Source organism: Mustela nigripes, chromosome 2 (assembly GCF_022355385.1).
Source record: "Mustela nigripes isolate SB6536 chromosome 2, MUSNIG.SB6536, whole genome shotgun sequence".
NCBI lineage: Eukaryota > Metazoa > Chordata > Mammalia > Carnivora > Mustelidae > Mustela > Mustela nigripes.
This window is the reverse complement of record NC_081558.1, coordinates 58,318,635-58,332,418: the sequence shown is the minus strand read 5'-3', so window position 1 is coordinate 58,332,418 and position 13,784 is coordinate 58,318,635. Positions and strand designations below refer to the sequence as shown.

Sequence of the window (13,784 nt, the reverse complement as noted above, 5' to 3'; positions counted from 1 at the left end):
TTCCTCTATTTTTTTTAACATTAAATTTTTACATTTAACTCTTTATTCTAGCAGTAATTTACTTTGGTATGTGGTATAAGATAGGGATTTAGTTCATTTCCCCCATTAAGCTAGCCTGTTACCGCAGCAGAATAGGCTGATAAATCTATCCCCCTGTCGGAAAAGAAGCACTAGACAATTAGATGTGCTTGGGTCTTTCTCTGGAAAGACCCTTGAGAATCTAGTCTAAGACAAGCAGTCATTCCAAGGGCCTTAGCCAAGAAAGCCACAGTGCTGAGCCTAGGACCTTCCTCAGGATCACAGTGGGTTGGCCCTGAGGCTTTGCTGAACTCATTTTCTTTGCCTCTCACTTCCCTTTCCCTCCTTTTCCTCTCTCTCTTCTTCTCCCATTCACCTCTCTGCGTCTCTTAATAGTGAAAATAGAAAGTCATCGAATACGTGTTCTGTCACTGGCACTTGGCATCTGTTCTCCTCCTTGTGCTGGCTCTACAGCATGGTCTGTCTCCTCTTCTCTGCTCTACACCCCGAACAACTGTGAGATGGGGACTCAGGTGCCCTGCACGAAGAACGGGTGAGAGCCCTGGAGGAGGGAGAGTGAGGAAGGCCGCTTTTCCCAGGCTTCCACATCTCTCACCTTCCCATGGGGCCCTTACCTTTCCTTGGGTCAGTCTCTTCTCTGTACACCTCCGAGGCAATTTGTGAAAACACAGTACCCACAGGATAAAAGTGAAACATCTTAGTACTGCAGAAAGTGTTCTTAATGCTCTGGCCCAGCCCCTTGGCCTCATCTCCTTCCCTGCTCCTGCAAGCCTCGGTTCACTAGCCTATTATCACTGGTGAATGCGGGACTGAGGCACAGGGAAGCTAAGTGCTTTAACAAGGTCGCACTTGGTATGAGACAGAGCTGGATCCGTGTGTTCTCAGGCCTGTTCCCTGAGCCTGTGGTACCCTTCCTCCTGTCCCATCTGCCTGGAGCGCTCTTCTCCATCCCAGCTGCCAGGCAGACTTGTCATCATCCTGCAGCACCTAGCTCAGAAGACATAGCTTCTGAGAGGCCTTTGGATCTCTACCAAGTGGGCAGGACTGCACGTGGTTGTGCGCATGGTGCCCTGTCCAGGGGCGCCTTGCCGAGCAGGGGAGCTAGGGCTCAAGTCGGGCCTGCATGCTACTCACGGAGTCAGGCCAGATGGAAGGAGTGCCTTCTTCTAAGTCATCTGCCTAGAGGGGCATCTCCGTGAGCTTAGTGGCCCTGACGTGAAGCTAGTTGTTTCTGCTTCTGCATCCTCATGGTACCTTGATAATATGGTGTGAGGTCATCCCAGAGACAGAGCGTGTTCCAGGTGTGAGGCTCCTTTGTAGGGGGAGGAAGCCCAGAGAGGACAGTATGTGCCAGCCCCCTCTGCCTGCTTCTGCTCCTGACCCTAAAAGTCAGAGGCTTCCGTCTAGTGTTCTCTGGAAGGAAAGAGGGCATTGCCTCTTTGGGTTTGTCCCTCAAGTTAGAGGAGACCCAAGGAAACTTCAAAGGGCCTGCCTGGAGGAAGAGTGTGTCCAGAGGTCAGAGTGACCATGCAAAGTGCTGTCCTAACAGCCCATGGGGACATGGCTGCATCCATGTCCAAGAGCAATGACTGCTGAAAGCCAGGCGGTGGATGGGCCTAATCTCAGACCCTATACCCTTTTATTAATTATGACACCAACCCATACATGAACACCTAGTGTGTGCCAGGCTCCATGCTAGGTGTTTCTGTATACTATCTCATTTAATCTCAACAGAAACAAGTATATATTGTTACTCCCATTTGATCAGTGAACAAACTTGAGGCTCCAGGAGTTTGCATAACAGCCCAGCTATCAAGTGTAAGAACCAGGAATCAAACCCAAGTTTCCAGACTCCATAGTCTTGGCTCTTTCTATGCAACCTATGCCTCTCAGCTCAATTATTTATTAGAGAATAGCAGTAATGTCTTGTATTTTACATAGTAAATATTACCGTTTTTTTCCTTAGAATATTCTCTGTGATTAGCTCATTTGAACTTTACAACTCTGTGCACTCTGTAGGGTCCACAGGCAGGAGTTGTCACTGCTTCACAGATGCTGAAACCCAGGCCTGGAGAGAGTAAGAGCTTTGCCCAAGGCTACATAGCTTGTGTACAGCAGAGCTGAGTCTGGAATCAGTGGCTCCTGAGCACCTGGGCCTAGTGACCCACTGTAGGAGCACAGAGATAGCGTGTGTTAGAAAGGAAACCAGTGTGCTTTGTTGTCACAAGTACTTTGCTATATTTTTCATTGCTAGTTTGCTGGACCTAGAAGAGCCAGAGCTAGAGCCTTCCTTCTACAGTGACGATCCTGAGGTCCCACAGCAAAAACAGGCACTGGTCTTTCTGCTCGGCTGATGATGAGGGATGTGACCTTGAGCGCATGTTCCTTGTCTGATCTTGGCTTCAATCTCTCCTCTGTAAGTGAGGAATGATAGACTGAAGCCTTCTCCAGATTTAAAACATTACGGTTTTCTGACATTCCAGGTGAGAAGAGTGATCTCAGCAAAGTAGGGGCAAAGAAATAGAATGTAGATCGGCCCTTTACCAACTAGCATCAAGCCAACTTAAGACCCGATCAAATAATTCAGATAAGATTGTTAATGATTAAGAACACTTTCCCGGGTTACCCACTCATCCCAAAGCTGTCTCTCCTGTCACCCTCCACCCTTTCATTCTCCGATATCCTTAATGAAATTCTCTGCATGCGATTTTAATTTTCCTAGTGAACAAGCTACTAATTAGTGTTCTACAAGAAAAGCAACAACTCTTTAGGGTCAGCAAGTTCTAGAAACCCAACTCAAACATGCTGACAGCCCTGTGTAAAAAGAGGGTGTTGATTGGCTCAGTAACTGCATAAGCTAGGCAGGTTGGGATCCAAATATTGAAATGGGGCATAGTTCCTCCATCAGGCCTAGCTTTCCCTGGCTGGCTTCATTCTCAGGCACGTTGTCCCTGTGCGGTGGCTCAGAGAGCCCTCCACTCCAGTCACTCCGGTGTCCTTTCTTTCACTCAGCAGCCACAGCAGAGAGAGAACTGTGCTTCCCCAGCACTTCTGGAAAAGTCTCAGATGGAAACTTGTTTGTCTTTCCTGTGTCATGAGCCTATCTATGACCCAATCCTGAGGCCAGAGGGACTGGGTTCTCTGGTCCGTACTAGCTCTTGAGCACCCCTTGAAGCCAGGGGGTAGCGCCCCATACTCCTGTACCAAGAGGAGGGAAGTACATGCCAAATGATGGTTGGTTGGGCATAAAAGAACATTCATGAGTACTTATATTATTATATATTTCATTTTCACATCATTTTTTTAACCTCACAGCAGCCTGATGAAAACTGTAAAAGCAGGCATTGTTAGGATCCCTGTTTTATAACTAAGGAAACCAGCTCAGAGACGTTTAAACCTGGCACTAAATCACACAGGTAATGGGCTGCAGAGTGAAATCTCAAATTTGAGATTTCTGCTTTAAGATCTGCTACCCCTCCATGTAAAATCATTGATTAGACCCCTTGAATTATTATTGCCTGTGAAGAATTTTGTAGAAAGCAGATCATCAAAGCCAGTCTGCTGGGACCTGGAAATGGCTCCTATGCATTGATACCATACCAGCTGTTGAATGATTTGGGGGTCACAGCACACGCATCAGGCATGTTTGCTAAGAAGACCAGCTGACAGAAGCACTTACACCTAGATGCCCACAAGAAACTGTACTTTTGTTTTACACTAGTAATAAGTATTGTTATGTGAAAATCCGAAAATGCAGAAAAGAGGAAAATAAAAACCACTCCTAATCCCATCAGCCAGAATTGGCAAATGTTAACATTTTGGCATGTATCTTTCTGGGAATTTTTCCTACATGGGAAATACATAAAATACACCTTTTTAAAAATGGAATTACAGTGCACAGGTTCTGCTGTTTCACTTTCCAGTGTCTCTCCAAGCCAGCTAAGGGAGCTGTCTGCCCTCACTGTTAAGGCAGGAGTAGTCTCCCAAGCCAGGCCCAGCCACCGCCCTTTCGGACAGTGGCCTGCTGCCTGAACGCTGGATGGTCCCCAGTCTTGTTCTGCAAACTGCGCCATGATGAGAATCCTTGAAACCAAGTCCTTACCAGCATCCTCATTGTTTCCTTAGCGTGTATTTCAAGGAGTGAAATGACAGGTTCAGAATGTCTCTTCTTAAAGCTTTTCATATGTATTAAGCTCCCCCACCCTCAATGTGGCCTGATTTCCATTTCCATCAGTAGCAGATGGAGTGCCTGTTTCCTGCACTCATCCAATACTCGGTATTATCTTTAAATATATACGTATATTGTCAGGTTGGCACCCCCAAAACTGTATCATCATGTTTAATTTACATTTCTTTGATGACTACTGAGGTTGACCATTAAAAAGTCATTTTTAATTATACTGAAAGCTTCTCCCCTTGCGCTTCCTTTTTATGCCAGTCTGTTGTGAATTTTGTGAGGGTTTTCATATCAACACTGAGTTGAATAACTGGCTTGAGTGTTGCACTCAGGGGGGCAATTTTCAGTGATTTGACATTAAGCGAAAGGGACATTTACATGATCTTCCAAGGCCGCTGGCTTGGTGCCTGTCTTAATTTCACATCTTAAGCAGGGGAGTCGGTTCATTAATATTTCAGTGGATGCCAGGGGTCATCCATGAGATTATGGCAACCTCGGAAGGCAGAAACAAAGTCTAGTGTGACCTTGATAAGCTGGAGAAAGAGACTTAACAAAACCGATGAAACACAGGAGGGAGAAAATGCAACACGATCTATTTAGGGAACAAAAGCCAGCCCCCAGAGTGAGATTAAAAGAAAAAGAAAAAGCCGGGAGAATCCAAGCTGTCCAAAGGTCTGGAGCTTCATCAGGGTGGCCTCCTGCTGCCTCCAAGCCACAAGATCACCTCCAATGGGGAGAGAGCAGCTTGAGTGCTGTGTTAAATTCAGACCGTGCTGCCTGAGTCCAGAAACCTTACTTTCCAGCTCGCATAAGCTAGCTTGTCGCCCATGAATCTTGTTCACTTTTCAGCAGCTCACTCAGCAAATATTTACTGTGTACCTACTCTGCTGATTTTGTGACCACTGGAACAACTGTGTGGCGAATCCAGAGTTTCCACAAGACATGAAGAATGACAGGGAGAGGGGGCTGAGAATGAGGGATAATCCCAGTTGTCGAGCCCCAGGCAAAGGAGGCTAAATTGGAACAACTGAGAAAATACGTAGGTTTTTATCCCGAGGGAGATGCTTCCCAGAAGTTTCTAACGTAAATAGACAAAACAGAAATGGGCTAAAGTTGTACAGGAACCACAGCAGTTGGGTTTAAGGAATTTGGGGAGAAAACAAAAGCCACCAACACAGAAATGCCTCTCTAAGGAGGTATATTCTCGAAGAGGGTGGCAGCCCACCTTACCTAGACTTAGCCATCTCCTGTCCAGATGACCTCCCAGGTCCCTTCTTTTTTTTTTTTTTTTTTAAGATTTTATTTATTTATTTGACAGAGAGAGATTGCAAGTAGTCAGAGGCAGGCAGAGAGAGAGAGGAGGAAGCAGGCTCCCTGCCAAGCAGAGAGCCTGATGCGGAACTTGATCCCAGGACCCTGAGATCATGACCTGAGCCAAAGGCAGAGGCTTAATCCACTGAGCCACCCAGGCACCCCTCCCAGGTCCCTTCTTGAGCTAGAATCCTAGGTCCTTGAAGGTTGTAGGGCATCCAGTAGAGTCCCATTGTAGGAACACGTGCCCGCGGATTCACCTGCAGTGAGCTGGGGCATGTGGAGTGTGATAGCAGTGTGACTTGAAGATATGGCTTGAGGGAGAAGAGCAGGCCTTCTGGGAGAGCTGATCTGAATGCATTATGTCATTTCACCTCAGCCTCAAGGTCCCAGGGGGTGGTAGGCGGGCCTAGAAGCTGGTTAGCCAGCATTCTAGCCCCTGCCTGTAGAACCTTGAAGCTGCGCCTTGAGCCCTTACTTGTCAACTAGTCTGGTGATTCACGCCCAGCTTCTAAGAGATGGGCCATGGCTTGTGGTGCAGATGGAGGGGGAGAGAGGATGCTCCCCTGTCAGTTTGCTCCTCCCCCTGCGTCTGAAGCCGAGTCTGGGCATTGGCCTAACGGAGCAGGTCTGTCTGGAAAGACTGGCTAACCACGCACAAGCCTGGGTTTTACAACTTTACAGCTGTGATAAGTGTAGTTTCACAATTTAGAGCAAGTGTCCTCGCCTCTGTGAGCTTCACTTTTCCTCAACTGTAAAAGGAAGTCTGTGTCCTTTGGAAGCCTGGTTTCCTTTGAGGGTGGGGGGTGGTTGGGAAGATGTCGTTTCCAATGTAAGCCACCAGGGGGTACTACACCTTCACAGAGCTGCCGCCCTGCGTTCAGGGAGGGACGCTGTGGAGGCAGGAGGAAGAGGTTGGTGGAGGTCCCAGGCGTTCCTCTGCAGCTCACCCATGGCGAGGTGAGACCTTGCGGTGTCCTTGCAGTGCAGTCACTTCCGACCTCCCATGCTTTGAGGCCAGGCTGGAGCTCCCTCTGGAGGGTCTGAGCTGTGAGGCACCTCTCACCTCTTTTTAGTGTCCCAACTGTCACTATCTTCCTGGGGTTTTGACCGACTTTCCTGCTGTCTTGACTGTGTCTCCTGGGCATCTCTGCTTGTACCAGATGTGGGGGGTGTGGCGAGTGCCCTGCTGGTATGCCTTCGTCCCAGACAGGTTTCAGGGTGTGCGGACCCCTGCCTGTCCTGACTCCAGATGCTGAAATAGATAGGCTACGAAGCAAAGTCTAGGGCACTAAGCAGAACAGGCTCACGCCATGTGGAGTCATAGTTGTCGGTGACAGCCATGGACAGGGCTCAGGACATACTGCTGTCACTGCACTGGGAGACCAGGGGCTGGGACAGCCACCTGCCTTGCCAGGCCCTTTGTGCCTCCCCCACTGTGGAGCCATCCTTTCCCATAAACCTCTCCTTTTCCTGCTCCATTCCCCTGCTATCCTTCTCTTCCTCCATTGCCAGTTTACCCCGTTATCCTCCTCTCCAAAATGACTGCCCCAGCTTCCTCTCCCAGGCCAGTGTCACAAGTCTCTGGAAGCCTGGTCTCCTTCCCTGGACACCAGAATGGGAAAAACACATTCTTCCCCGTCCACGGAGACTGTTCGCCTCTCACAGCAACTGTGTTCCTTCCTCCTGGAGCTTTTGGAAGCTCCTAGTTCAGGATGGCCTGCCCTGTCTCCCCTGCCACGTTTCACTTCTCTTCTGGTGGCCCTGGCATTTTCACTAGCCAGTACTTAAAGTGATGTGGGCTCTCTCTCTGTGTAATTCCTTATTTAAAATATAATTTCAAGTTTACAGAAGATTTGCAAGAATAATTCCCACACACCCTTCACTCAGATTCCCTCACTGTTAATATTTTACCAAATATGTGTATGTGCTTATGAACATACAATTTCTTTCTGAACCATTTGATAGTAGCTTGCAGACACAGTGCCCCTTTACTTACACTGCATACTTCAGTGTCCATTTCTTAAGAACAGAGACATTCTCTTACAGAATCACAGTACAGTGACCATCAGGAAATTGACACGGACACAATACTACTATATGATGACAAACTCTGTTCAAACTTGCCACTCCCCCACCCCCCTGGTGTCTGCTGTAGCAAAAGAAAACAAAATTATTTTGTATAGTTCACTGTCCAGTCTAAAATCAGGTACTGTGTTTGTTGTCATGCCTCATTAGTCATTTTTATTCTGGAAAATCCTCCAGTCTTTGTCTTTCATGACCCCAACAGTTTTGAAAGAGATAGGCTAGTTATTTTGTAGACTACCCCTCAGTTTTGTCTCTTGTTTCCCCATGACTCAGGGTCTACATTTTTGGCAGGGATGGCACAGAAGTACTGTTGTATCTTTCTCAGTTAAGCAGACTATGGTTCTCTTCTTGGACTGAACATGGCTTCTTTACTGGTCAGTTCACATTCATGTTTGGATCCCGTCTCATTCCCCACTCTTCTGGCATCCCCATTTTCTTTTTTTTTTTAAGATTTTATTTATTTATTTGACAAACAGGGATCACAAGTAGGCAGAGAGGCAGGCAGAGAGAGAGAGGAAGGGAAGCAGGCTCCCTGCTGAGCAGAGAGCCCTATGTGGGGCTCCATCCCAGGACTCTGGGATCATGACCTGAGCTGAAGGCAGAGGCTTTAACCCACTGAGCCACCCAGGCACCCCTGGCACCCCCATTTTTGTCCCCCTTGTGTCTGTCCCCCGCCTGCTCACCTTCCACTTCCCACCACACCTCTGATTCACAGTCTGCGCCCCCACTGGGTCTCCCATTAATTTCTTGTTTTTGTGTAAGAGACCTTTCTGATACTCAGTTCATATCTAGGCTTGTCCTTCCCTGCCCTTCCCTCTTCCCTTGATTCACGTTGATTTATTTATCATACAGCCACTTATCCTGTCTGTCAGCCTGTGGAGCTGACTTCCAAAATGGTGCCATTTTTCCCCTTACGATTTTACCATATAAAAATTTAATGATAATAAAAAGGAGGAGGAGATAGAGGAATACTTAAAATCAATCACGCATTTGCTGTGTAGTGTGGGCTGTGTCCAGGTTTTATCTCAGTGCCTCCTGACCACAGCCCTGGGCGCTAGGTACTGTTGTTATCTTATAGAGAAGGAAAACGAGACACAGGAATGTCAAGCGCATGTCCAAGGGCACACTGCTGATTAGTAGTGGGACCAAGATCACACAATAAGAGAAGAAGGAGTAACTCTGGATGCTGGGAGGTGGTTTTAAAAAAAAAAGTGGGAAAAAATCCTGCTGAGTCTGCGTTCAGGGTGTGGCTTTTACTGATTTGTCAAGTCTCGGGAAACCATAGAGCTGGAGAAGGCCAAGGCCTGGTGGGTGATGTATATTTGGGAGTCTTTAGCAGAGGAGGAAATAGATAAAGTCTTTGGAATCCATGAACTCGCTGAGAAAGGATGAGTCAGGGGCTGTCTATCTTGGAGTGATCACACAGTAGGGAGCCTAATGAAGGACAATTTGTGCCCTTAGAGGCTCTTTTCTCTCCCTAAGTGGGCAGGTCATGGGTTCAGGAGGCAAGCTGGCAGTCAAGGGTTTACCTAATACATATTGTTAAGGGATTTCTATGCACTTTGCCTCTAGACTAGACCATTTCTGCTATGGGCATGGCTGCCCCCACCTTTAGCCAGAGTGCCCCCTTCTTCCTGTTAGTCAGCCAGTGCACATAGGGTATCAAGTCTACCCTTGATTCGCTTTGATTTATCATCTTTCTTTTCTTTTTTTTTAAGATTTTATCTATTTATTTGACACAGAGAGAGCACAAGTAGACAGAGCGGCAGGTAGAGAGAGAGGGAGAAGCAGGCTCTCTGCTGAGCAGAGAGCCTGACACGGGGTTGGATCCCAGGACCCTTGGGATCATGACCTGAGCCAAAGGCAGCCGCTTAACTGACTGAGCCACCCAGGTGCTCCTGGGGTCATCTCTTGAACCTGTTCTCTCCTCATTCCAATGTCATCATCTGTGTTTATCTCTCCCAGAACATTGCAGCAAGACCCCAACTCTTTCTCTGCTTTCATTTGTCCCCTCTGTCATCAAATTCTTGCACATTTCTGTCAGGGCAATCTTCTAGCCCTAAAATCTCGTGCCTGTAAGGGGTCGTATATGTCCATTTCCCCAGCATCCATGTGGTGTGCTATTATATCATCTTCCTGTCAAGTGGCCATCCTGTCCATTCCAATTATGTTTTTATGCATCGTATTTCGATTGTAAACAGATCTATTAAAAAGTGCTTACTTCTATTGAAGTAAAATACTTCTATTCTTTTATAAACTTGTTTTATGGGTGTAATTTCCTCGAGTCTCTCTACAGATGTTAATAAGAAATGTTTCTAAGTTTTCTTTGTTTACTAGATTAACTCTTCTCTCAGAAGTGAGTTGCTTTGCTTTCTCTCCTTCATGCTTCTTCATGAGCCTGGCTTTCCCCCAATATCCTGTGAATTTTGATCATTCTTTGATATTTTTAAAGGTGATACTAGATTGTGCAGTATCAGAGGCTGATGTGGGTCTCCACAGTATTCTGTGGTCTCTGTTCCAGAAACATACCTCTCCCCTGAACACCATGGCTGCTTTGTGTAGGGAATAGGTAAGCTTCCCTACAGAGTGTGTGCAGGGGCTGGGGAGAGGAAGATGTTAAGTTACCAATCACTTCTACTCAAAAAGAGTACACTTAACAAAAGTAGATTGGGTAGAATATTTTAATTATTCATTTAAATAAATATTCATTTATTTGTTTAAATGATATTTGATTATTCAGTTAAAGATTATAATTTAATATATAATATTATATAATTATAATTTAATTATTATAATTATCGCTAAGATCATTCAGCTTCAAAAAATTATACTTTTTCTTAATAGGGAATCGATTTTTCTTTTTGTAATAACTCTCAGAGCTATATAGATCCATGTTCTAATTTGAATGCTTGTTCTCTAGGCCCATTGCACAGCTTCCTTCAAGAGATTTATTTTTATGACTTCCTCTCATGTTTCTTGATTCCATGTCTTCTTTGGATTTCTTGGAGAACTTCCTTAAGTACTTTCTCAGAATCTGTGGATTGAAAAACTTTTAAGTCTTTTGCATATATGAAAATGTCTGTATTTTGTAATCACATTTATACCCACTTTAGTTGGGTATAAAATACCAGGTTCAAAATACAGTCATTTCAGAGTTCTGAATGCATTTTCAATTCAGCTTCCTGCAGTCTAGTGTTATGAATTAGAAGCTTGGAGATAATTTGATTATTACTTTATAGGTTAACCTGTTCTTTCTCTGAGAACTTTTAGGATCTTATATTGCTCTTTAGAATTCTGAAATATGAGAATGAGGTTAGGTGTGAGTCTTTTATCACTTACCTCAATTATATGCCCTTTCAATGTAAAGATTCCCACTGTGGGATATGGGAAATTTTCTTCTTTGTTTGGTTATTTATTCTTTCCATTTTAAGGGTTCTTCTCTTTTTGGAATAGTTAGTTAGATATTAGATCTCTTGCACTGGTCATCTGTATTTTTTAACTTTTCTATCTTGTCCTTTTACTTTTGCTCTTGAGGCTTTTCCTTGACTTTTTTTCTTCCAGCTGTTCTATTGAATTTTTATATTTTGACAATTTAATTTCAGTTTCCACAAACCTTTTTCCCTCCTCCTCCTCCTCCTCCTCTTCCTCCTCCTCCTCCTCCTCCTCCTCCTTCTCCTCCTTCTTCTTCTTCTTCTTCTTTAAGAGATTACTTGATTCTCTTATTACCCTGTTCTTATTTTAGGGAGACAATATCTTTTGATCTCTCTGAGATATTAACTGGAATTTAAAAATTATCTTCCATTACCTGAATGTTCTGTGTTCTTGCTGTTCCCATAGTTGCTCTCTCTCCTTAATTCTGCTGGGAAGAGGGCCTCTCTTCTCCAGTATCTTTCCTGGTGTTTGTATTGGCTGAATGGTTAATTTGTTCTTGTGATCTCATCCGCTTTCCATATTCCCAGAAATTTATCTAAACCTTTAAAACTTTAATTTGACAGTTGAGAAGCCATTCTATCACTTGATAGAAATTTTGAAGGAGGAGGCCCTGTTCACTACTTTAAACTGCCTCTCAGGTCTAAAGAGTATTTTAAAATAGCCTTTGATACTTATTTTGCAACAAAATGGCAGCCAATTAAAGTTGCTACCTAGAAATCACTTCTAGTATTTTGAAGAATCTCCCAACCGAACAGGCCCATGAGTTTCCTATGTTGTTACCCTGAAGAGGCCTAGGGTTCACTGCAAAACCAGAACAAGTCCTGCTTGTCCAGGAGGCCTCCTAAGTCCCGCATTTCGAGATATGGTTCCCAGGAATGGCAGGAAGGATAAAATTCCCTGTCATTGCCAACAGTGACCCCCTCCATTCTGGGAGGCTCTGGGCTCAGCTGGTGGGCTCTGTTGAGCTCTCCTGATATCTTTTTTTTATTTCCCAGCCAGGGCCTAAATCTCAGCAAAAGAGCACAGTTTAGGAACAATGGTCACGATCTCTGTGTCTTGTCTGTCTCTGTGATCAGAGGTTCTCAGACCTCATTGAGGGTTTTACCAAGAGGCCTCCCATTACAACCCACTGGGAAAGAGATAAAGGGACCCTTTTCTAATGGCTCGTCTGGGGTCTTCTTGGCAAAATCCCCAGAAGAGGAAACACAAATGCATTGTAAGAACCATAGAGATGTTAACTTCTTGTCATGGACTGTTAACGAGGGCTATCTCCCAGGGGTGCGGATCATAAACACTTTCTTTCTGCTTAATACGTTCCTGTATTTACAGAATTTTAGTGGCAGATTTGTGTCATTTTCGTCATGAAGGAAAGAAGGACTAGCCTGGCCCTCGTCTCTCCCATAGTCTGCCCCACCCCTGACCCTCACTGTCTAGCTTTATTTCCCACTTCTTTCCAAAAGGACTGGTAATCCGACTCCCTGCTGTCCCCCTGTGGGTCTCATGGTTGCTTTATGTCATCTGCTCTGTGAATACTGAACAGATCAGTGATGGATGATGAAACTAGCAAATGAGGTTTCTGTCTCTGTCCTTAGATTACGTCTTTCCAGACTTGACTGAGAAAGCGGGTCCAATAGAAGACACCAGCCAGGGTCAAGAGGTGCCGAGTCTGCCCTCTCCCTTGCCCAAGATGAACCTGGTGGAGCCACCATGGCATATGGCTCCTGGAGAGGAGGAAGAGGAGGAGGAGGAAGAGGAGGAAGAGGAGGAAGAGGAGGAGGAAGAGAGGGAGAAGGAGGAGATAGAGAAGGAAGAGGAAGAGGAAGAAGAGGAGCTCCTGCCTGTGAACGGATCCCAAGAAGAAGCCCATACTCAGGTCCACAGCTTTTCTCCCACCAGCAGCAGCCAGATGCCAGGGGCTGCCAAACACAGGCATGAAGAATCTGGGGACCAGGCCTCCTCAGGTGTGGAAGTGGGGAGCAGCATGGAGCCCAGCCTATCACCTCCTGCAGTCACCCCGAGTACAGCGACCCTGGGGGGTCAGGACTTCATCAGCCAGGAGGCAGGGGGCACAATGCTGCCAACCGAGGGGCATGGGGTAGAGTTTGAGGCCCCTCGGGAAGCAAGCGAGGAGGCCACTGTGGGAGCAGTGGGGCTGACTGGGAAGCAAGAGGAGGCGCCGTCCTTGGCATCATTTCCCCAAACAGAAGCTCCCAGTGGGGCTGAGAGCCCAGATGAAGATCCCCTTTACCCTGGAGCCTCAGCATCTTTCCCCCTAGCCCCCCGAGATGTGGAACTGACCCCTTCCTCTGCTACTTTGGGGCAAGAAGACCTTAGCCAGCAGCCCCAAGAAGGACAGGCCGCCGAAGCCCAGTCCAGAATACCCTGGGATTCTACTCAGGTAAAGTGAGAACACATGAAGGCCATTTGGCAGCACCTTTCTCTAAGGGGTCTGGTCATCCCCTGGCTGCACAGTGGGGATGGGAAGGTCTGCCAGGCTGAGGTGGGAGGCCCTTGGATAGCACGTAGAACACCAGCAGAACTTTTGGGATGCACACCTCACAGCCCTGTACGGGTGTTCTCACCACACTTAACACGCAAAGCTCTTGGAAGAGCTCAGCTTCCCTAGCTTGGCCTCGTTCAGTGCTACTGCTGCCGCCGGTGGCCTTCCCACCGCCTGACCCACCCCCCATCTCCACACCCACCCTGGATGTGCAGTTGCCCTCTGCTCTCCTCCTCA

At 46.4% G+C, this 13,784-nt stretch overlaps 1 protein-coding gene across 1 annotated transcript in view; it reads left to right on the top strand.

Moving 5' to 3' along the window:
* The window catches only part of PODXL2 (podocalyxin like 2), a 35,926-nt gene that overhangs the window by 8,863 nt on the left and 13,279 nt on the right, over nucleotides 1-13,784 (top strand). The window contains exon 3 of the mRNA XM_059390457.1: nucleotides 12,640-13,445. Coding sequence (XP_059246440.1) covers nucleotides 12,640-13,445 — 806 coding nt within the window. The remainder of the gene's footprint in view (nucleotides 1-12,639; nucleotides 13,446-13,784) is intronic.